The sequence below is a fragment of the Acomys minous genome, assembly GCF_964271855.1.
Source record: "Acomys minous genome assembly, chromosome: 6".
NCBI classification, from domain to species: Eukaryota; Metazoa; Chordata; class Mammalia; order Rodentia; family Muridae; genus Acomys; species Acomys minous.
In genome coordinates, this window is record NC_140487.1 from 98,999,657 (window position 1) to 99,024,396 (window position 24,740).

Genomic DNA, 24,740 nt, shown 5'->3' on the forward strand with positions numbered 1-24,740 from the left:
TATATCCCAGTCTGGAAAAGGATACATCTGAATCTATTTCCCCCAATCTTTTTATTTTCCTCCTCCAAATCTATGCTGCTGCTTTTTCAGGGGAGAAATCTTTATTTACTCTAGATAAAGGGCGGCACCCAAAGGATCCCATCCAAGCCCAGCTTACTGAGCTGGTGAGTTCACTGGGGTTACCTACGGGTGTGTGGGTGAGGGTTATTATGTACAGGAATCTGGGCAACTCTGGAAACTGTGTCACCAAAAAGCCCAGCACCGGTGATGACTCAGGAAAGCTGCAACTTTGGAGTTCCCAGTGCAACTTGCAGGCAGCTACACCACCAAAGGTGCTCTCCTCTCCCGGAAGAGGCTTACTTTGCTATTTATATAATCGGGAGGGGACCCCAAGTATTTTTAAATTCCTTGGGCTTCCTGGGTCTTGTAAATTTCTTGGGCCCCTGAGCCTCCCAGGAGGGAAAGTTTCAACCAGGAGGAAACCCCTACAGAAACAAAGTTTGCTTGATTCCTTCTAGGACACGGTGGAGGCTGGACAGAGTTCCACTCTGTCCCAGATCCCAGGCAAAGGATCTCCCCCATCGACTTCCTCCCCCTACCTCACAACCACCTCAAGTTCATCACGCAGGACTTAGAAAGGCACGCCCTCTGCTGGCCAACAGAGGAGCTGACACAAACCCGGTTTCAGAGTCCCTAGGATTCGCTCTTGACTGCGTCGGTCGCTAACGAGGCGAGCATATAGTCTCCTTGGATTCAAAAGCCCCTTCGCCTGTGTGTGAAAGATCTAGGCCCTACACTTCCCCCTGCGTGTAATGAGACTCTCTGATCATGAACGGAGCTGTCCATCCACCACTTCTCCGGGTCCAAGGATGGACTGGTATTTGGAGAGAGGTGACTGATCGCGCAGGGTCCCAGGATGCTGGCATCCGATGGGTTGGAGGCCTGTTAGTTTGGGAGAGGGCTTAGCTATTCATTTTCTGCTTTGGGAATCACCGTGTTAGGAGGGAAAGATATTGAGCTTCCTCCTCTCTCGGTGCTCTTGAATTTCATCCCTACAACCCTGAATCCACAGCACCCTACAAGCCTGGCTCCAGCCGGCCTGCTCCAGAAAGCAGCCGGCACCTGCCACCCATTTGCTTTAGCTGTGCATCTGCCAGGGAAACAGAGTTCAGCCTTGCCCTAAACGCCTGGGGGCGGCTTGAACCTGCTGGTCCCCTACCCCCGGCGGGCGGGGAGGGGCGGGCTCACTTGCAGTCCCTCCCGGCCCTGCCCGCTTATTTCTCCCGCCTGGGACGCGCCTCCCATCCACAATCCAATCCTGCGAGCTCCGCGTCTCCGCAGCCTCTTCTCCCGCAGGACCGGATCGGATCTGAACCGGAGCATGGAACTCGGACAGCCCCGAGAGACCCGCGAACCCGGGCCAGGGGCAGAGACCGCCGTGGTGTCGCACTGGGAGGAAGCCAAGACTTTCTATGAAAACCTGTCGCCCAAGAAGAGACCCAAATCGGTAAAAGCAAGGCTTGGGTTTGGGGAACACGGGAATGGCCACTTCCAGGAAGGGGTCGCAAGCCCTCTGAGAAGGGACTTCTGGAACCCTTCCCGGAGAGGACATGGTTTCTCCGCACTAGAATGTGTCCCGCAGTTGGCTCGGGCTCCAGTTTTATTTTGGGAGCTCAGCTCTAGTGGCGGTGGATTTTTTCCCCCCAATCCCGGGCTCAGGTTCCATGCCAGGATCCCCCGCCCCCATGCTGTCATCAGTGGCCTATCCCCTCCCTGCTCTGGCAGCCCTGCCTGCGCGGACCGCACTTGTTGGCAGAGCTGGTCAGCAACCAGGGTAGCAGCGCTCTGAGCTCAGTAACTCGACTCTGGAACCTCGGCTGTTCACTGTGCTCTCAGGTCTTCAGCAACCTTGCAGCCAGCCAGCTCGGCTTCGGAACCCAAGCTTGGGCCCTTGGGCCCCTCCCTAACTTCAGACCCAGGCCCCTGGGAACCAGACCGCGCGCTCTCTCTCTCTGCATCTTAAAGGAACCTGCTACTTACTATCCGGGCTCTAAGCACCTTAGACGTTGCTTCTGATTCGTGGTGGCACTAACAAACAGGAATCTCAGCGGTGGCATCAGCCTTTTGTAACTTGACACAGAGGCAAGAATTCCTCTTCCTATATTGGGCAAGTTCGTGAGACCTTAGCCTTGTTCGCGCCACCACCTCAGATCTGAGAGCTTGGATAAGGGATTGAGAATAGAAGCTGGCCCAGGGGCATTACTCAAGGACCTCCAGTCTGACTTTAAAGCAGCCCACTGCTTCACTCCATCCTGGTGACCGATAGAGTAAGCCGTGCCCTGCCTGTCTCTCAGGAGGTTTGCATCGCGTCCATGGAGACTCTAGAGCAGGTGGATGCTCAGGTAAACCCCCACAGCATGCTGAGGGAGCACTGGGGAGGGGGTGGCAGCCACCAGGATGACTTTGGGGAAATGACATTTGAGCTGATCTTAAAACTTCTGTGGATGGCGCTTCCTAGGGGGTGGGGGTGGGGTGGGGTGGGGTGGAAGCATGGGTGAAAAGCAAGGTGCTGTCTTTGAAGCTGAGGACCTTGTACAGAGTCCATACTGAGTGGGAAATGCAGGATTATTGGGTGGGGGGGGCGGTAGATGTTACAAGGACTCACAAGGCTCCCAGGCCATGGACAGCTCTGACTGAGTATTTTGAGAAGGAGCTTGGACCTTATTTAGTGGGGTTGAGGCTTTGACACTGGGTTCTCAGGAAATCTTCAGACCTGTGAATCCAATTTCATTCTTCCTTAAAAAGAAAAAGAAAAAGAAAAAGAAAAAAAACCCTTTAAGTATTTAAGGGTGCAAATCAGGACTTTCTCAGGACTGTGCAGAAACATACTGTTGGCGGGATACAGAAGCTTGTCTGTGGTCGCGCCCTATCTCCTGCTATCCAAACTGTTGTTTTCGTTGCTTAGCTTTGGAACATATACATTCACGTCGGTGGGTAGATATCAGATATGAACCATAAAGTAGACTTAAAGCAGTTATATTGTGGGCTTACCCATACTGGGGGTTCTGCCTAAGAATTCATTTGACTAAAAAGGTCAGTCGACCTTTAAAAATATGAAAATCATAATGGAACTGTTGTTGTAGGCTCCTTTTTAAAAAAAAATCTTTAGCAGGGATTAACTTGGTTCCACTTTCATTTCATAAAGCTCACACTGGGGTTGTTTATCAGGTAGATTGGAAGGGGCGGCTCTAGCAGCAGTTACGCCAGTGAGATAGCAAAGCTGGACTAAACGTCCCCAGCCTGAGGGACAGGGAAGAGATGAATGCTGGAAAACAGGAGTGAATCTTCAGTGCACAAAAGTCTATTTCCTCCCCAAGCATCAGAGAGCCAGGCCATGGTCAGGCATGGCCCCTCATATGCCCTTGAACTCTAGTCTGATTAGGTGACATTCCCAGATCCTGTCCTTCCTGTCCAGAGCCCCTCTTCCCACAGGCTATTTTGGGGGTTGTAAGCCTCATGGGCCCCATCGGGGCCTGGATAGACTAATTTTCACTCCCAAGAGCTTGAGTGAAATATTTAACCTCGTGAAGGCCATCAGAGGTCCTCACCTCTTGAGGGCAGAGGCCTTCACCCCGAGCAATCCTGTCCCCCTCACTCCCAGCATCCCTCCTGTGTCCCTTCCACCAGAAATAACAGTTTCTTTGGCTACATTCCTATCTTGAGTGCAATAGACAGATCTAAGTGGGAGCTCCTCCGGCCGGACAGTGGCGCTGGGCTGGCCTCTGCTAACTCACCGCAGCCATCAGCCTACATCTCAGAGGGCTGGCAAGACCACTGCTCCCTACAGTTCAGTACTCCCTTGCTGAGCCCCTGGGTTGTTCCGACCCAGTTCCTAGCCTGGAATGGCCTCTCTGATTTTGGTGCACACATGAGTTGGGTGTTAAAAAAAAAAACCTGGCCAGGCATAAGAGGGTCAGTTCTACAAGGGCTGGGCTTCTCCTGGCTCTGGACAGACCCTGTCACCTGTTTTATTTTAGACCCACTTGGAGGCTGGGCAACCTACAGGGGCTTGTGTTCCCAAGGGCCACCTCACTTATGTTGTGTCGGAGTGAGTAGGAGGCAGGGTCCTGTCCTGGGGACTGTCATTTTTCAGGGGAAGAGTATCCCACCATGGAACATTATAGTGTGAGGACACAAGGCTCCTCATCATTTCTTCCAAATATAAGTAGAAAGGCTGGCATGTGAAGCAACAAAAGGTAAAGTCTTCTGGGAGGCTATTACGTGGGCAGAGGCCAAACCAGGGGTTAGATACTTGACATCTCAACCTGACTTTTTGTGGGAATAAGACCCTGAACCTTTCTAGCCCTATTTCCTCATTTGCGACAGGGAAGTAGACACTCCAGGGGGCAAGGCAATCAAGACACTTTTTTTTCTTCCTCTTGCAATGGCTAGGAATGGGGTCTCGGGGATTCTGGGTAACTTACTGCAAGGAGACTCAAGGCCCAGCAGCGTGGCAGGAGCTCTGGGACAGAAAGTGAAGAACGAGGTTTTGGCCAGTTGCATGGTCTGGAGCCAGACTCAGAGCCTGCTCAGAGTGGATGGAGGGAAATGGGCTCCCTGTCTTCGCAGAAATAACAGCTCTGGCCCCAAGGTTCCTAAGTGCTGATGGGGTTGAGAAATGCCCACCCCAAGTACATGCTGACACACAGGTGGTCAGAAACTGGCAAAACCATTGGGTTGAGCATCAGAAGAGGGATGCCTTTGTCACTGTCATTTTCCATTGGCCCCGCTGCCCACCCACACCATCTTTTTTAAAGATTATTTTTATGTACATTGGTGTTTTGCATGTATGTTTGTGTTAGGATGTTGGATTTGCTGGCATTGGAGTTCCAGGCAGTTGTGAGCTGCCATGTAGGTGCTGAGAATTGAACCTGGGTCTTCTGAAAGAGCAACCAGTGCTCTCAGCCACCAAGCCATCTCTGCAGCCCCCACCAACACCACCTTGATTAAAGTTAAAAGCCAAATACAAACTATGTGGCGCACACCTTTAATCCCAGTCCCTAGGAGGCAGAGGCTGGTAGATCTCTGTAAGTTCGAGGCCAGCCTGGTCTACAAAGGGAGTCCAGGACAGCCAAGGCTACACAGAGAAACCCTGTCTCGAAAAACAAAACAAATACAAGCTGTGGTCAGCTACACAACTTTGGGGAACTTTTTGGTTTTTCCATTCTCATTTTTGAGAGGCTTTGAGACTTCACTGGCCATTATCCATGGGAAACTGCTTAAATTCCTTAAAATTAAGGGAATCTAGGGACCAAGGAGATGGCTGCATCAGTATAGTGCCTGGTGCACAAAGCACAAGGAACCTGAGTTTGCATCTTCAGCAGCAACATAAAAGCCATGTGTGACAGTGTGCCCGAGTCAGTGGGTAGAGACAGAGCTCTGGAGCTCAGAGCTCACTGAGTGGGTCAGCCAGTGCCTTCGGTCAGTGTGCTCCAGGCTTAGCGAGAGACCCCGCCTCAAAAAAATACAGTGGAGAGTGGTAGAGAAAGACACCTGACATCCACTTCTGCCTCAACACACAAACATGCACTTACATATACATACACTTGTTTTGCTGTTGTTTTTGTTTGGTTGGTTTTGGCTTTTCCAAGGAGAGTTTCCTGTGTAGCCCTGGATGTCCTGGACTTGCTTTGTAGACCAGCCTGGCCTGGAACTCATAGCCATCTGACTGTCTCTGCCTCCCTGAGTGCTGGGGCTAAAGGTGTAGGCCACAGTGCCAGTCTCACACATTTTTTTTTTAAGCAAGTGAAATTTTTTTCTTTTTCTTTTTCTTTTTCTTTTCATTTTTCTTTCTTTCTTTCTTTCTTTCTTTCTTTCTTTTTTTTTTTTTTTTTTAGTTTTTTGAGACAGAGTCTCTCTGTGTTAGCCTTGGTTGTCCTGGAGTCGCTTTGCAGACTAGGCTGGCCTTGAACTCACAGTGATACACCTGCCTCTGCCTCCCGTGTGCTGGGATTAAAGGCGTGCGCCACCACCGCCCAGCTAGAACTCAAATCTTTATCATCGCCGGTCACATCTGAAATTGCTGCAGAAACCACACCGCACAGTTTACAGAGCATTGCCATGAAGTCTTGTCTTCCCGAGCTTTCCAGGTCCCAGAGAAGAGGTGTCCATGTGCTCCCTGCACACCCATACTCGCGTTTTTCCCAGAGATTAGGAAGGGTCCAGCATGCTGTCTGCCCATGGTGGCTTTCCCCTCCCCCATGTTCTAACAGATGCCGGGAGTATCTGTATGGATGGGCCAGAAGCTCTTTGGGGACAGAAATCAAGCCTATCTTGCTTCCTAACGTGTCGCCATCTTAGCATCACTCAGCGCTGCCAAACAACCAGAGCCCAGCCGTGGGCTGAGTAAATCAGTCCCAAGACGACCATGAACAAGCTGGAGTGATAGCAATGTCCACCTTGAAGTCTTGGCTTCAATCTGAGCTCCTCACCCCACCCCCACTTCTCACCTGTAAAGTAGGGATCATGACCCTACGACTGTCCCAGTCACAGAGACGTGCTGTGCATGAGTTTCCTGCACACTCAGATTCTGGTCTTCCCCAGAAATCCGGCAGGGCCCAGCTGCTGTCCATGGTGGCTTGTTCCTTGCTCCTTCCTCATCCTATCCAAGTCAGGCATCTTGGTCCATTTGGGTTACTATATCAAAGTGCCGCAGACCTTGCACTTTGGGAGGCTGGGTGTCCAAAATTAAGGAGCCAAAAGACTAGGGTCATCGAGCCGGGAGCGGTGGTGCACACCTTTAATCCCAGCCCTCTGGAGGCAGAGGCAGGCGCATCACTGTGAGTTTGAGGCCAGCCTGGTCTACAAAGCGAGCCTAGGACAGCCAAGGCTACACAGAGAAACCTTGTCTCAAAAAACAAACAAACAAACAAACAACAAATAACAACAACAACAACAAAAACACCCAAAAACCAAAAGCGACTAGGGTCATCTTTCTCATTTAAAGATGGGCAGCCTCTCACCGTGTCTTCACATGGTAGAACAGTTGGAGGTAAATCCTGGTGTCTTTTTTTCTAAGAAAAGCCCTAACCGCTCTGCCAAAGGCTCTGCACCCCCTTAATACTATCACATTCAGGGTTATAGTTCAGCATGAGATTTGGGGGGCATGCATTCAGATGTAGCATCTGGGAAGCAGTGCCAAGACCCCCTAGTGAGGAGACCCCCCCCTTGATATCCAGCCCCTACCCTATCCTTCTGGGCTCGTCTACACTCTCCCCTGCCCTGGCCTCTGTTCGCTTTAGTGAAGGCTTCCAGTTTGAGTTCACCAATCCTTGTGGCCTCTTCCTTCAAGGTCTTCCTCAAAGGTCTCCACTCCCCCTAGTGATTCCCCCCGCCCCCCGCAGCCTAATCATTGAGACCTTGCTCCCACCTCTGTCGTTTATACCCATCCCTTTGCCTCTTAGTTCTGTTTGCCTGGCTTCTCCCCCTATCCCCTGATGAGCCCTGGGGGCAGGATCTGAGTCACCTCTTCCTACCAGAAGCGTCTGGTCCTTGGCAGAGCTGGCTGAGGGGAAACTCCACGGAGGAACCAACTGAAGTGGAGCTGACTGGGCAGAGGGTGTGGGAAATAGCACTGTGAGCAAAGGAACCTCTTGTTCAAGAGTGGGGCGGGGGGCAGCCGGGCAGTGGTGGCGCATGCCTTTAATCCCAGCACTCGGGAGGCAGAGGCAGGTGGATTGCTGTGAGTTCGAGGCCAGCCTGGTCTACAAAGTGAGTCCAGGACAGCCAAGGCTCCACAGGGATACTGTGTCTCAAAAAAACAAACAAACAAAAAGAATCGGAGGACAAGGGAAGGTGTGCGGAGGAGACGCGAGGAAGGTAAGATGGGGCAAGACTCGGGAAGGGGAAGCCGAGAGTAGAAAGGGAGGAGGTGGGGGTCCATAGCAAAAAGACATCCTGCTCTGTAGACAGAGCTGTCCGCTCGACTTTGTGCCACGGAAGAGGTGAGCTGTGATCACGTCTGCACTTCAGACAGATCCCCTGTCCATTTGGTGAGCGTGAGAGGTGATCCTGGCCTGGGCTGTGGAAGAGAAGAGAGAAGTGGGTCAATTCCAAGCATGGGTGGCTTGGATGGTTAATGGATGGGGGGAAGGGAGTGGGGAAAGAGGGCGGAGCATCACAAAATGGTGAGCTGGAAGAGCAGAGGGTGGCGCTGAGCACAAGAGGGGGCAAGTGGGGAGAGAGGCTGGGTTTTGGGGTGAGGGTGGGGGATTTCAGCCTCAGGCTCTGTAAGTTGGAGTGTCTGTTGGTATGTTGGTTGTCTGTTGGTTGACTGGGGCAGTTAGGTATGTGAGTCAGGAAACAGATTGAGGCTAGAGATTTAAAAAAGATTTAAAAAAAAAACAATTTCTTATATAATTACCGTGTTTCTGGGCACTAATTTCTTCCTGAGGGCCTGCGGCTCTTCTTTCATAATGGAAACCATTTGAGAGTCATCTCAGTGTGGTCCTACGTTGCCTACATACACTGTATTCATTTTTCTCTGGTGTCCAGATGGCCAACCATATTATAAGCTCCCCGAGGGCACGCCCCTCCCTCCCATCACGCTCCTAAATAGGGAGCCAGTCTCCAGCAGGGTCCAGCCTGGAGTCTGCCTCTGCCCCAGGCTGACTTTCTTAGGAGCAGAGCCTCGGCCTTCTTCACATCCCTGGGTCCAGAAAGAGCTTGCACAAGTACCCCTGCCTCGGGCTGAGACTGAGTGCTGGCCTGTCCTTACTGTCCCTCTTACAGCCGAAGCCTCAGAATGCAATCACCATCGCTGTGTCCTCACGGGCCCTGTTCCGCATGGATGAGGAGCGGCGGATCTTCACGGAGCAGGGTGTGGAGGAATACGTGCGTTACCAGCTGGAGCACGAGAGTGAACCCTTCAGTCCCGGGCCCGCCTTCCCCTTTGTGAAGGTGAGGGGGCGGTTCCTGAAGCCCACACGATGCCCTTGTAACAAGCTCTGCCTGGTAGAGGCAACCCCCTAACTAGAGGACAGAGCCTCCGTGGGAAGGGGCCACCCTCCTCGGGACTGATGGAGCCCCAGGACGGGTAACCAGCTTGAGGAGCTAACCCCTTCGTCCACCTGTAATGAAGTGCCTCTGGGTAGTGAACAAGCCGTGGTGATGGTGGAAAATGGCATCAGAAGATGGTGGTGTGCACAGATCTCATTCCTAAACGAGCCAGTCCCTAGCCTCCCGTCTCCTTTCCCACTGGGTTCGTGGCCACCAGCTCCACTCACCAATCCCTGGGACTCTGGAGTCTGCTCTCTCCCTTCCAGGCCCTGGAGGCTGTGAACAAGCGACTTCGGGAGCTTTACCCTGATAGCGAAGATCTCTTTGACATTGTCCTCATTACCAACAACCATGCTCAAGTGGGAGTTCGTCTCATCAACAGTATCAACCATTATGGTAAGCATGTGGCAGGTGGTCATGGGATGCCCCTACCACACACACTCCCTGTGGAAGGCCACACCTCCGCAGGATCAGGCTGAGTCAGGCTATACAGCCATCCTAAACCCAGTGATGTGCTGCTAGCTTGGTATTCCATTGTATTATATTTTTAGCCTGTTCTTTTAAAACAAATAAGGCTTGAGGCTGTAGTCCAACTGATGAGAGTGCCCGCCTAGCAGGCAAAAAGCCCTGGATTCACTCTCCAACACTGCATTGTATAAGTCAAACAAACTATGGCAGTACATGCACATAATGTACTTCCCCATTCAGGAGATGGGGAAGGAATTCAAAGTCTTCCTATGCTGCATAGTGAGTTCAAGGCCAGCCTAAGATACGTGAGGTCCTGTTTCAAAACAAACACACAAACAAACAAGGAACTGCACCTGTGGCCTAATTGGCAGAGGGCTTGCCTGGCATACATGGAGCACTGGGTTGGATCCCCAGCACCACATTAAAACACAAACAAGAGCCAGGGACAGTGTCCTACACCTTTAATCCCACCACTCTGGAGGCAGAGGCAGGCGCATTGCTGTGAGTTCCAGGCCAGCCTGGTCTACAAAGCGAGTCCAGGACAACCAAGGCTACACAGAGAAACCCTATCTCGAAAAACAAAAAAACACAAAAACAGCAACAACAACAACAACAACAATAAAGACAAAAAAAACACACAGAGACACAAAAGCTGTGTGGTGGTGGCTTATTCCTTTAATCCTAGCACTGGGAGGCAGAGGCAGGCATAACTCCGAGGAGTTCAAGGCCAGACATCTAGGCCTACACAGAGAAACCCAGTCTCGAAAAATCAACCAACCAACCAACAACAAAAAGATATCCTGGCATACAAACCTGTAATTCCAGCACTTGTGGAGTCAGTGAAATGGAGGCAGAAGGATCAGTAGTTCAAGCACATCCTCAGATATGTGTGACCCTGTCTCAAAATAAAATAAAATAATGCTGTGTGTGGTGGCCCACACCTTTAACCCCAGCAAGCCTGAGGTAGGTGGATCTCTGAGTTTGAGGCCAGCTTGGCTTCCAAAGTGAGTTCCAGGAGAGTCCAGGGCTACACAAAAAGAAACCTTCTAGAAAACAACAACAACAGCAACAAAAACCTGTACAAACCAAACCAAACCAAGCTGATTTGAAACACTGCCAGTTTTCAGGGGGCCTCCATGGCTGATTTCCGGCTGTCCAGTTGACCAACATAACTGGCTCATAAAATCCCTGAATACTTAATAACCGACTCTTAAAAACTGGCACAAGCCAGCCTCAGCCCACACTGGCCTCACTCCGTGTGTGACTGAGAAAGGTGTTTACTGCCTCCGTGCCTCAGTTTCACTTCCTGTAGGAGTAGCATGCCGCACCAGGCTAACCGGAGAAGCAGGGCCAGCTCAGAGTGAGAGGGCACTGTCTGTTTGGTCCAGTTATGATTGCAAATGCTGGATCCTCGAGCAAGCTTCCAGCGAGGAGAGTACTTTGTCCTTTCCAGGAGGACTCTGAACCACAGAGCAGGAAGGAAACGTGGACCTAGAAAGGCTAGAACCTAAGTCCTGGCGTTCTCTCTTGGGCTTGGGTTCTCCCTGGACCATGTGGGCCCTTGTACTTCCTTAGCCAGCTTATTCCTTTGTTGTCATCTGTAACTATGGTCCCAGGACATCTGGGCACTTACAGGCCATCTTCTGGCTTCCACGGGCACCAGGCATGCACACAGTGCATAGATGCATGCGCAGGCAAAACACCCAAACACATAATGGGTTGTTTTGTTTTGTTTTGTTTTGTTTTGTTTTGTTGGTCTTTGTTTTTGTTTTTGTTGCTTTTTTTGTTTGTTTTGTTTTTTGTTTGTTTGCTTTTCGAGACAGGGTTTCTCTGTGTAGCCTTGGCTGTCCTAGACTCTCTTTGTAGATCAGGCTGGCCTCGAACTCGCAGCAATCTGCCTGCTTCAGCCTCCCAAGCGCTGGGATTAAAGGCCCATAAAAACATAATGTTTTTTAAAAAGGGAAAATCAGGGGCTGGAGAGATTGCTCAGTGGTTAAGAACACTGGTTGCTCTTCTAATGGTCCCGGGTTCAATTCCCAGCACCCATATTGCAGCTCACAACTGTCTGTAACTCTAGCTCCAGGGAGTTTGACAGCTTCACACAGACATACATGTAAGCAAATCACCAATGCACATAAAATAAAAATAAATAAGTCATTTTTTTAAAAATGGGAGAGCCAGGTGCAGTGGTGCACACCTGTAATCCCAGCACTCCGGAGGCAGAGGCAGGTGGATCACTGTGAGTTGGAGGCCAGCCTGGTCTACAAAGTGAGTCCAGGCCAGCCAAGGCTACACAGAAGAAACCCTGTCTCAAAAAAACAAAAACAAAAAAAAGGGGGGATGATACCACCAACACCAACCCACCCATATTTACAGCATTTCAAGCAGCCAACAACCCAGTTAGGTGTTTATTTTATTTTAGTTAATTTCGATACAGATCTTACTATGGACTCCAGGCTGGCCTCAGACTTGAGAGCCTCTTGCCCTAACCTTACCAGTACTGGAATTTCAGACATTGGACACATTCACTCTCTCTCCAGTTTTGTTTTTTTCAGTGTTTGTGTTATGTTTTTTGGAGACAGGATCTCTCTATTTATCTCTAGCTATCCTGGAACTCACAGAGCTCTGCCTGTCTCTGCCTCCCAAGTGCTTGCATTAAAAATACATGTGCCACTCTACCTGGCTTCACTTCCTTTCTTTCTTTTTTTTTCTTTTTTAAAAATATATTTTTATTTAACTTTAATTTATGTGCATTGGTGTGAGGGTGTCAGATCTTGGAGCTACAGACAATTGTGAGCTGTCGTGTGGGTGCTGGGAATTGAACCTGGGACTTTGGAGAGCAGACAGTGCTCTTAACCCCTGAGCCAACTCTCCAGCCCCACTTTCTTTCTTTAGAAAAAAGAGAAAAATTAACTTGTGTGCATATGTATGTGTCATGTGTGTCATGTGAGTAAATGCCTGTGCAAGGGCAACTTTGAAGGTCAGAAGAGGCATCAGATTCCTTGGAGCTGGAGCTACAGACAGTTGTGAGTTGCCATGTGGGTGCTGGGAACTGAACCCCGATCCTCTGGAAGAGCAAGCAAGCGTCCTTAACCACTGAGCCATCTTTCCAGATCCTATTCACTACTTTAATTTTTTTTTTAATTTTTAATTTTTTTAAATTTTGGGTTCTGGGGAATGAGACCAGGGCCTCTATAAGCTATGTGCGTGTTCAGTCACTGAAGTACACCCTTAGCCTCCTGCTGGCATTTTTTAACACCGATATCCGAGTCACTGAGTATGATGGTGATGATGACAGTATTCAACCTCCTGTGTGATCGATGCTGAGCAGTCAGACGAGGCAGAACTCGGTGCTTGAACCAGGGCCCTGGAGGATCCCTGCGGTGTCAGATGTTAACGGGTTTTTTTTGCTTGTTTGTTTGTTTGTTTTTGTTTTTGTTTTTTTTTCTTTTTGGACTATGAGGAGAATAGCAGTCGTGCATAAGAGACCTGGGTGGTAATGGTAAGTCAATAGGATAAGGGTGGCAGCCGCTTGTCAGCCAGCAACTATTTCACAGCTTTTGCAGCTGTGGGAGGGAGCTACCCAGGTTGGACTCTGATTGGCTCAGCTGAGTCCACCCCTACCCAATCAGCTACGACCAGGAAGACAGAGTCTCCAGGCCGCCTTTTGAGGCTGACTAGGTGGGGATGCCACAACCCAGGCCCTTGATGAAGGACAGAGAGGCTCGGAGGGGGTAATACTAGGCTGAAACAGAGCCACTCTGCGCCCTCACCACTCAGACCAGGCACATAGAGACCATGACGAGGTATAAAGTTTGACCCTGGCCTCATCTGGGACTCTGTACCTCCACAGACCTGTTCATTGAGCGATTCTGCATGACAGGAGGGAACAGCCCCATCTGCTACCTCAAGGCCTATCACACCAACCTCTACTTGTCAGCTGATGCAGAAAAAGTGAGAGAAGCCATTGACCAGGGTAAGTCAGAATGAGGAGGGAGAATATGGAGACACTCCCCCACATGTAAAGGGGTCCTAGTGGTGAGAAGCCTGGTCCTGAAACAGTTACCAAGGTAACTGTGTGGGGGAACTGTGCACGCATCGCTATGACCTGTCTTGTACCGTGAAAACCATGTCCTGCCTGGTCCCCTTCCCCTCCCCCTGCGCTGCAGATTCACCAGCATCACCTAGGCTTCTGTTTCCATGGAGACTTTCCTTCCAACCCAGAAAGCTACTGCCTTCTAAGATTCCTCTGGGCTGACAGGAGTTCTGAATCCTGTGTGGCCAGGAAGCTTCTACCCATCCCTGAGCCAATAAGGAGATCCATGTTTAGCCCAGCCTGAGAGGGAGACTTTCAAAAACAGATGGGCGGGCCAGTGCTAAGGTGACACTAGGGGACTCAGCTGTAAAACCCCATCCCATGTGCCCCGTGCAAGGGGCAGTTTGGTGTGACAGCCACAGTCTCGGCCCTCCCAAAAGGAGTCCATAGAAGAGGAAAGACGGACTGTCTGTTTGCCTGGATGTGGACTCAGGCTGAACACTCAGGGTCCCTCTGTCCCTTTTGTGAAGCTTTCTTTTCTTTTCCTTTTTTTTTTTTTTTAAGATTTATTTATTATGTACACAGTGCTGTATCTGCGTGTAACTCTTGCAGGCCAGAAGAGGGCACCAGATCTCACTATGGATGGTTGTGAGCCACCATGTGGTTCCTGGGAATTGAACTCAGGACCTCTGAACCACATCTCCAGCCCCTTGTGAGGCTTTCTTTAACCAGGACCTATGGGGCATTTCCCTAGACACACCGCACCTTTTGGTTGAGATCTGGGGACTACCTAATATATATATTAGTGCCTCTGTGCAACTGGAATTGGGCCTCTGGTCTAGGGACAGAAGAGTGGTGACCTGGGTGTCCTGCTTAGGGTAGAGGGGCTCTGGGTCGTCTTGGCGTTTGGTTGACAGAGCTGAGAAGGCATGTAGCCTGATTCTCAGGACCTTGGGCTAGTGAAGCTACCGTGAGGCCTGCACTGCTAGCTCTGGGAACAGCAGGAGCGGCCTTTGGAGACATAAGACTATTGAAGGGTCCTGCTGACTCTAACCTGGAGCCGTGGTCCCTGATGGGCATCCTTGCATCCCAGAGGAACCCCTGGCTGCAGAAAGTCTATAAACATTATCACAGGGAGCTCCTGCTGCGTCCCGGGACCAAGCGCGCCACCTCACGGACTGAACCACAGTGACTTCAGTGTACCCGCGTGCTTGGTGGTCGTAGACAGGGTGTCCACATCCACCCATCTCTGCTGCAGCCTGAGAGCTCAGCCTCATGTGGACCTAAAAGAACCTTAATTTTTACCTTGGCCCAGAGAAGATAAGTAACTTGGAATCAATTGTGAGGGTGTGACTGCACCTTAAAGTGTATTTCCCTGTCTGCTGTCCACAGAGGGACCCCCCCCCAAACAGAACAGTGACATAGAGGTCCTGTGCTTCCAGCCAAGACCATCCACACCAGCATGGTCTTCAGGGTTAAAGATTTCACATTCCCTCATGCTGGCTGATAAAGAGCTCTTCAATGTCCTGCCCAAGGATGCCTCCAGAGCTCTCCACAAAGATGATATTAGTGAGGTAGCCTTTGGACGCTGATGGGGGCCCCCACAGTGCTGCCTCAAAGCTATAGCCTGTTATGGCCAGTATCCATGTACTTTTTTTTTTTTAGTTATGTATACAGCATTCTGCTGGCATGTGTGCCTGACACCAGAAGAGTGGCACCAGATCTCATTACAGACGAAGGCCACCATATGGTTTGCTGGGAACTGAACTCAGGACCTCCGGAAGAGCAGACCGTGCTCTTAACCGCTGAGCCATCTCCCCAGCTCCTCTACTACCAGTTTTTAAATGCTTCCCATATGAGTCCTTGCTAGGCTTGCCTTTGGTCCTGGTAGGACCAGTCTTAGAAGCTGCTGGAACGAGAACAGCGTGAGATACCATTTCCTGTGCCCAGGCAGACATCATTCACCTCTCTCTGACCAGGGATTGCCGCTGCCACCATCTTCAGCCCCAGCAAGGACGTGGTTGTGTCCCAGAGTCAGCTCCGAGTGGCCTTTGATGGGGACGCAGTACTCTTCTCGGATGAGTCGGAGCGCATCTTCAAGGCCCATGGGCTGGACAGATTCTTTGAGCATGAGAAGGCGCATGAGAACAAACCTTTGGCACAGGTGCTCCATGTTCCCAGAACCCCTGAGCGAGCCCCCCCCCCCCCGCGAGTGACCCCTCACTCTCCACAGTCTCACGTGACCTGCACTCCTTAACGCAGGGCCAAACCAAGCTAAGCCCACGTCCCCACCAGACCCTCTAACCAAGACCCAAGCCTCCTCCCTCTCCCTCTCTCTCTCTCTCTCTCTCTCTCTCTCTCTCTCTCTCTCTCTGTCTCTGTCTCTCTGTCTCTCTTCAAGTCAGAGTTTCTCCGTGTAGCCCTGGCTGTCCTGGAACTTGCTGTGTAGGCCAAACTGGCCTTGGATTTAAGAGTTCTGCCTGCTTTTGCCTCCTGAGTTCTAAACCTCATCTCTTAGCCCCTGGCTCCTTTCATTGAGACCCCAACCATTCACTGAGTCCCACATCCTCATTCAAACGCCATTCCTCACCTCTTGGGGCCTCCCGCATCTCTCCAAGCGCCTGTCTGAAGCCTCTTTGCTTTGCTCCTCCATCACCTCTCAGAGGCCCCCCCCCCCCCCTTCTGGGTTTTCAACCCTCTCTGAAGTTCCCACCCCTCCCCAAAATTCTGACACACACACACACACACACACACACACACACACACATACACACACACACACACACATACACACACACACACACAGACACACACCTGAATCCACTGGGTTTTTTTCCCTAAAAATTCTCTCTCTCTGTCTCACACACACACACACCTGAATCCACTGATTTTTTTCCTGTTACCCTCGGCTCCTCTTTTGAGATCCCCTTCCTTCACGGTGAGACAAGAAGGGTTCCCTACTTCACACCAGCTTGGGGAGCCAGAGCTGTGGGGTCCATCGGACAACTTCTTGCCATGCCTTGATTAAGTGGCTCTGGGAACCTCACCTGCCCTGTACGTCTCAGTGGCTCTCTGAGAACTGAACGTATCTTGGAGCTTGGTAGAAATTCCCCGTGGGTGGAGCAATGGGATTCTCCAGCCCTTCTGGGAACTCCAACTTGAGATTTTATAGAAATCTAGGTGCCCAGGGCAGGACACGTCCCCCACTATGTGGGTAATAGAGACCCAGAACACTGCTTACCCCAGGTTAGCCAGTAGGACAATCCCCAGGATTTGCCTACCCCTTTCCTTGCTTCCAATCCCTTTGAAAATGAGCTACATTCTTTTTTTTTAAGATTTATTTATTTATTATTTATACAATCTTCTGCCTGCATTGTGAGCTTACATGCCAGAAGATGGCACCAGATTTCAGTATAGATGGTTGTGAGCCACCATGTGGTTGCTGGGGATTGAACTCAGAACCTTTGGAAGGGCAGACAGGGCTCTTAACCACTGAGCCATCTCTCCAGCCCCATGAGCTACATTCTTAACCATCTAGTTCTTTATTCACATACCCTCAGTAGCTTCATCACTGTGGGCACTCTCCCTGACCCCAGAGAGCTTGAGCCCAACACCCTGAGCCACACATGTCCACAGGCAGGCTCATACTCATTGTTTATACACTGGCTCATCTGGCCCAGATGTTCACAGAGAGAATAGAGTCTGTTGTGACTGGCAAGTGCCCATGTCATCATCACTAGCTAGTTTTAATTTCTTCTTTGCTGATGAGCACAGACACCACTCTTATAGAGCTGCAGGAGAGATCAACGCGGGAGACATAAGTGGATATGCATAGCAACAGTTGCCCTGGTTATGGTGATTCTGACACGGCCCCGGTCACGTTAAGACAGACCCCAGACTAGAGGTACCGAGACAGCCCTGTATGCACATAGGAGCCACAACAGGCAGAGCAAAACTTCCAAAGGACTTAAGGACTTCCCACCCCAACAGTTGGTCACGGGGTGAGGGAAGGTGGCATTTAGAAGAGGTGAGTTAACAAGCGTCTCTGGTTTCCTCCACAGGGCCCCCTAAAGGGCTTTCTGGAAGCACTGGGAAGGCTGCAGAAGAAATTCTACTCCAAAGGCCTTCGACTGGAGTGCCCTATTCGCACTTACTTGGTGACAGCACGAAGTGCAGCCAGTTCTGGGGCCCGGGTCCTCAAGACCCTGCGCAGCTGGGGCCTGGAGATGGATGAAGCCTTATTCCTAGCCGGAGCACCCAAGGGCCCTCTTCTGGAGAAGATCCGCCCACACATCTTCTTTGATGACCAGATGTTCCATGTGGCTGGGGCTCAGGAGATGGGCACGGTGGCTGCCCACGTGCCTTACGGTGTGGCCCAGGCCCCCCGCCGGGCCACTGCTGCTGCTGCTGCAAAGCAGGCCCTAAGTGCACAGTAGCTGAAGCACCCTGCTCCAGTCTTCCTGGCACACTTCTGAACCTCATCTGGTGAGCTTTTCTGGCTCCTCTCCGTCCACCCTCCTGCATGCCGCCCTCAGCCCCCTGTGCCAAGTCTCTTAGAAAGTTACGAAGACAAGGCCAGCATTCTCACAGACCCTCCCGGGCAAGCACTGCCACCATCCTAGCTGGGAAAGCTGGACTCTGCAGGGTCGCATGGCTGTTGGGGAGAAATCAGTGGGACTGAGAGTGCTACAGTCAGAGAAGCCAAGGATGCCAGAGGGCTTGGGATGAAAATCGTCTCATGTAGTGCAAAGAATACTGTGTGGAAAGCGGTGGATTTGACGTCCAAAGCAGGTCTGGCATGGACTGCATGACGCAAGTCCCTCTTTTTCAGAAACCTCTGTTTACCCTCATCTCTTAGGTGGTTTTCAAGCTGTTTTTGTTGTTGTTGTTTTGCTTTGTTTGTTTTTTAACCAAAGAAGCGTGCTTTTATAAGATTGTGTACTAAATTAATCATTCTGTGCCTGACTGCTAGTACCTTCGGCACCTGTGTAGATTACAAGAGGACACTCTAAGTGAGTGAATTAGAAAAATGATTGGGCCTTCCTCTAGCCTGAGTCAGGACAGAATCCAGCCCTTCGCCCCTCAGCCCTGAGGCCCATCGAATGAGGAACCTGCACAGGGATGCACAGCAGTTCTATCTGTATCTTCCAGTGTTTGGAAACCACTGCACAAGACGGCCTGTTGCTTCCCGTGATTTGCTAACCTGAGCTGCTAGGTGGAAGGAATGTGGGAAGAAACGAGGAGAGGCATGTAGCGCACATGCAAATCCTCCTCTAGCCAGCAGGGGGCACTGCAGGCTCTTCCCTGGAAAGGGCTTCAGCCCCTTACCGACTCTGGGTTTCCTTTGCCTTCAGCATTTAGGCAAAGTTCTGCCTGCCAACCCCGTCACCTTCCTCCGGGGTCTCCCAGTCCCTTGCACCCGCCACGCTATAAGGACGTTCTCTCAGCAGAGAAAGAGAACTCTCGCCCCAAATTTGGAGAAAGCATAGGCTCTAAAGTGAGTACGTGTCCAGGCTGAGCCTGAGGGCAAGATGCTGCCGAGAGAATGTGGGAAGAGTCAGGTTTGACCTGAGACCAAAGACGCTAAGGAAGTGATGGCTTAGAGAGGAATGATCTGAACATGCACCGGCATGCTTCTGTTGCGGGTAGTGAGTAAAAGCCGGTCAGAGCTACCCTGGAGGTGATGACTATGCAAAGGATTCTGGGACGAGCTGACCTCCTTGGGAGGTACCAGTGATTACTCCATATTTGCACGAATCCCTGCAGCCCTTTCTTCTCCACATGATGAGTGATGGTCCACCTCCTTCTTGACTAAGCATCCCTGGCACTCAGAGGAAGGGCGGAAGAGTGGATGGTTGGTTCCCTATGGAGGCGAGAAGGGGCAAGCACACATGTACGCATTGATCGCCTGGCTCCCACGGGGATTTCATCAGTGACCGAAACCCGGAAGCATCATCAGAGGGTCGAGAGAGGAGCCCGGAGGTGGGATGAAAGGCAAGCAGGGACTCGGGATCTGAACGACTACGTGGTCTAGACTGTGTTTCGGGGTGACATCTGCAGGAAGGAAGGAGGGGCACCAGCTTGAGCCAGAAGAGAAGCACTGGGCTGGGCTGGGCTGGGCTTGTGCGTCAGTGTCTCTGGCATGCAGTCGCTGTTCCTGGAAGGCAGAGATGGATGTGAGGTAGACATGGGGCCACTGGCTCCATATTATTGCACTTAGAATGGCATAAAGTGAAGGTGTCTTTGCACGGGGTCGTTTCCATTGTTGTAGCCAGGAGCCTTTCCAGCCCGCAGAGGAGGCCTGCGGGTGGAACAAAGTGTGTAAGGGGCTTCCTCCAGAGATGCCTTGTGACCTAAGAACAGCTGCAAGGACATGAAAAAGGGGCAAGGGGGTAAGCTCGGCCTCGGGGGTGCTTTCCATCTTTACTGCCTCACACAGTACCCCCTTGAGGACCCCCCACCCCCACCCCAAGGCTCACAGTCAGTGGTCACAAGAAGCTTGTGAGGATGTGCAGAGCACGGGCTCACAGAGTGTCCTCAGGGCTGCCCAGTCAGAAAAGACCGGTGTACTGTGAAGACAGCACCAGATGTTAACAAATTTGGATTCTGGGAATGCATAAAGTCTAGTGCCCATGACGTGGTCATGAGTCCTGTAAACCTTCCCAGGTCTCCCAGGAAACAAGAATGGTACCATGGCAGACGCAAGAAAACAAGGTGCAGTAAAGAGCTGTGTGTTTCACCGGAGCCACCATTAACAGATACAGACATTGCTGGGCAGTGCAGAGAGGCCCAAATTCTATTACTTGAAACCACAAACGAGCATCTCAAACCTGGACAAAGGCTTTTGGAGCTGGAATAACAGGCCAGAAGTCCTGGGGGCTGGCTCTGGCTGCAGCCAGCCAGTCCTCCTGATGGTCTCAAGGGCCAGAGAGGAGCCTGGCGGCATGAAGCACTGTTTATTATGTTACCAGGAGATTTAAAAACCAACTGAGCATCAAAGCCTCAGGCCCAGCCTCAGACTGCACCACTGGGGCAGAGGAACCACCGCTCACAAAACACTGGACCCCCTTTAACTGAAAGTACCGCATCTCTGGGTCTGGCAGGAGATGGGCAGTAGCTCTGTTTGTTATTAAGCATGGAGACTGCTAAGATTACTACAGACCTCCCTTTGGGGGCCAGGGAGATGTAGCTGGACATCTGGCTCAGTCAGAAGAGTGCTTGCCTAGTGAATACGAAATGATTCAACGAGTGATTCAACTCACAGCATCGCATAAGCTAAGTATGATGGTACCCACCTATAATTCCAACACTGGAGAGATGAAGGCAGGAGGAGCAATCAGAAGGCCAAGATCGTCCTCAGCTGCAGAGCCAGTCCAAGGCCAGTCTGGGTGACATGAGACCCCATCACAAAAAAACAAAAAAAAACCAAAAAAAACCCCAGCAATCCCTGCCCTACATGATGGCCCAGCTACACCCCTTAGTATGAATGTAGCAGAATGTGCTAGAAAGAAGATAGAAGCTAGCAAAACGTTCAGATCCCAAACAGACATGACGTTATGCCTCTGTTCAGTCGGCATGTGTCATAAATCAAAGTGATGGTCAGATTATCAAAGCCCCGCCCCCATCCAAACCCAGCCCCAATGGCATGTGCTAAATAGCTTTACCCTCAAGTCTCTGGGTGTCCCTTGAGACCCTCAGCTGCCCTGGCTCCCCCACTGAGAATGGATCTTCCTGTGATTCCGCCTGCCTGAGGATGTACCAGTGTCGTGTCTACTCTCTTGAGGGGTCCTGGCCGTACACATTCAGGAGGCTTCCATAACTTACCCAAACCATCCAACTAGTAGATGTCAGTGCTGGGACAACAGAGCTACCCTCACAAATGGAAGGCTCCAGAAATGCACTACAAACATGGCAAGCTGCCCCATCTACTGCCACGGTGGATGTCACCATCCCATCGTCATAGTCCCGCTTACAAAGGCCAGACTTGGCACTGGAGTCTTCCTTCGTCCAGCATTACAGGCAGCCTGTCCCCCAGCTGGCGGTGGCATGAAGGATGGAACCTGCTTTACTAACTGCCTTTGAGGACCGTTGCTTTCCATCAGGCATACAGTCTTTGATGTTCCTTCTCTGATGCTGGTGTAGCTTCAAGGAGGCCAGCCTCTCACCTGTCTCTAGGAGAATCAGAGGAGGAGGAGAAGGAGGAGAAGGACTATTGGCCCCATGTCTGGGAGCTTCAGTGGAAAGGGTGTCTGAGACAAAGGTGCAGGAACCTCTCCTGCCAGTAGGTGGCACTGCAGGCTGGCACTCAGCTGTGCCTGTAGTGCATGACTTACTTTTCTCTCCTTCCTTGCTACTGATCACTGTACTAGACTCTCGCAGGGAGCCACTCTAGCAGCCAAAAAAAAAAAAAAAGGGGGGGGGGGCTTCAGGTGCTCTGACAATGTTTGTGAAACATCTCCGGGTGATGAGCTGATGGCTCTCACCGAAAACCACTGTGATGGCATGTATGGAGAAACACCTGTGAATGTGTGCCCCTGTACAGACTGAGTGTGTTTATGGGTCAGTGTGAGTAATGGCTCAGATTTTTCTGCTGATGACCCTGTGTGCGTGCTCATGTATGTGTGTCTGTGGCTCTGTATGTATCAGCAACACTTGCAAGCTTGGAGTGTGTACAGATGGTTGTCTCTATTATTTGAGGATCCGGGCCCCACAGACTGATGACCAGCATCACTCCAGGAGACTGGTCCAGCATTACTCCTGGGGACTGGTCCAACATCACTTCAGGAGACTGGTCCAGCATCACTCCTGGGGACTGGTCCAGCATCACTCCTACTGGTCCAGCATCACTCCTGGGAATTGGTCCAGCATCACTCCTGGGGACTGGCCCAGCATCACTCCTGGGGACTGGCCCAGCATCACTCCTGGGGACTGGCCCAGCATCACTCCTGGGGACTGGCCCAGCATCACTCCTGGGGACTGGTCCAGCATCACTCCTGGGGAATGATCCAGCGTCACTCCTGGGGTCTGGTCCAGCATCACTCCTGGGGACTGGTCCAGTATCATTTCTGGGGACTGGTCCAGCATCACTCCTGGGGACTAGTCCAGCATCACTCCTGGGGAATGGTCCAGCGTCACTCCTGGGGGCTGGTCCAGCATCACACCTGGGGACTGGTCCAGTATCATTTCTGGGGACTGGTCCAGCATCACTCCTAGGGACTAGTCCAGCATCACTCCTGGGGACTGGTCCTAACTACTCTCATCTCATGGGTGTTGCATGTACATCTCACCCTCTGAGGCCAGACCTTTCAGTCTTCTCTAGTTTTCTGCTTCTGTTCCTCTTCTGTTGCCTCTGACCTCTCTGTCTCCTACCCCTGTGGCTCTGCAGCTTTAGGAAGGAAGTGGCAGAATCCACCTCCCCCGGATAGTGCCAGGGTTAATATGGTTTGATTAGGAGCCATCTTACAGCCACAACTAGGAAAACTGGCCAAGGCTGAATATACCCTCACAGCTGCCTGCCAGTTCTCAAGTCTAGGCTTGTAGCTGAGACTGATCAGAAAGTTGTCAAGGTCCTCACAAACATACTGTGTGGGTGAGGGGCCACAAACCCTATGTCTATAGGAGCCACACAGCAGACAGGAGCACTGGGCTAGGTTTTGAAAATAAAAATAGCATTAAGAGTCCATGTAGTAATCTGGGTTGATGGGGCCTGGTGTTCCACCCTGTTTGTTTGTTTGTTTGTTTTCTGAGAAATTAGACATCTGAACTTACAATTATTAACAACCATTTCAAGGTTAGAAAACATTGTACAGGCCAAAGGAAGCCTACGCTGTCAGTTAAATCCACCCCTCTGGTCTCCAGTTTGCTCCAGCTGGCCCCAGGCCCGTGAAGTGCGATTCTAGACCCAAGTAACTGAGAATGGAAGGATATTACTCTCGTAACCACAGCTTGGGGTCTTCAAGAGACCTTGGAGATGATGCTAAACATCCCCCCAGCGTGTCCTAAATGCTCAGGTATAAGATGGGCACCTCTTATCCCAGCACTAAGGAAACTGAGATCGGAGGGTGCTAAATTTAGGGCCAGCCTGGCCTTCATATTAAGACCCTACCAAAAAGAAAAAGAAGGGAGGAAAGAAAGGAAGAAATTTGAAAAAAGAAAAAAGAAAGAAAAAAAACCAGACCTGGTGGCACATACCTGTAATCCCAGAAGAAGCCAGCAGATCACTGTGAGTTCAAGGCCAGCCTGGTCCAGGACAGCTAGGGCTACAGAGAAACCCTGTCTCAAAAAACCAAAAAAAGAAAGAAAGGAAAAAAGAAAGAAGGAGAAAAACCTAAACAAAACTGGAATGAATGACATTGAGTATTGTGTTTATTTGTTTGTTTTTCAAGATAGGGTTTCTCTGTGTATCCTTGGATTTCCTGGACTCACTTTGTAGACCAGGCTGGCATTGAACTCTCAGAGATGCACCTGCCTCTGCCTCCCCAGACTGCCTCTGCAACACTGGGTATTGTGGTGCACACCTTTAATCCCAGCACTGGAGAGACAGAGGTAGGTGGATCTCTGTGAGTTCAAGGCCAGCCTAGTCCACTTAGTAAGCTCCAGGATAGTCAGTGCTACATAGTGAGACCCATTTCAAAAACAAAACGAGCTGGACAGCGGTGGCCCGCACTTTTAATCCCAGTACTTGAGAGGCAGAGGCAGTCAAATCTCTGAGTTCAATACCAGCCAGGGCACTCTGGTCTACAGAGTGAGTTCCAGGACAGCCAGGGCAACACAGAGGAAAGCCTGTCTAAAACCAAAACCAAAACCAAACAAATGCATGAATAAATGGGCACAAACTTTATTTTTAAATCAACACACCTGTAACTTTAACTTCCAAATTCCTCTTTCAATAGTGTCTTGAGTACCCTCTATTTAGAACAAGATCAAAAGCAAAGCCCTCCTGTATAGTGTGCTGGCGCCCCCTAGTGGGAGCCTCCTGCTTGCCCCCATTCCTTGCTGCCTTGCTGTTTAGCATAAACCCCCAAGTGCCTCCTTTGTCTGTGTGATCCCCTTACCTGGGACAAGAGTGGGCACACACCTGTCTTAGCGCCTCTCCTTAGCCTCTTACTCTCAGCACACGGGAGCCCCTGTTCTGTCCCCTCATTTCCTGGTCACATGACAAAGGGCGCTGCATGCGTGT

The 24,740-nt window shown here is 51.0% G+C and overlaps 1 protein-coding gene across 2 annotated transcripts; it reads left to right on the forward strand.

The window, feature by feature from the left end:
* The first annotated feature begins 1,319 nt into the window (after positions 1–1,319).
* Positions 1,320–20,660, forward strand: NT5C1A (5'-nucleotidase, cytosolic IA). Of its 2 annotated transcripts, XM_084787135.1 has the most exons (7): positions 1,369–1,507; positions 1,897–2,402; positions 8,791–8,958; positions 9,324–9,453; positions 13,379–13,501; positions 15,541–15,725; positions 17,623–20,660. In XM_084787135.1, the coding sequence occupies exons 2-7, from the start codon at positions 2,373–2,375 to the stop codon at positions 17,995–17,997; spliced, it is 1,011 nt and encodes a 336-aa protein (XP_084643261.1). In that variant the 5' UTR covers positions 1,369–1,507; positions 1,897–2,372; the 3' UTR covers positions 17,998–20,660. The 2 variants fall into 2 exon arrangements, with proteins under 2 accessions (XP_084643260.1, XP_084643261.1); XM_084787134.1 differs by lacking the exon at positions 1,897–2,402 and having other exon boundaries at positions 1,320–1,507.
* Positions 20,661–24,740: the final 4,080 nt, after the last annotated feature.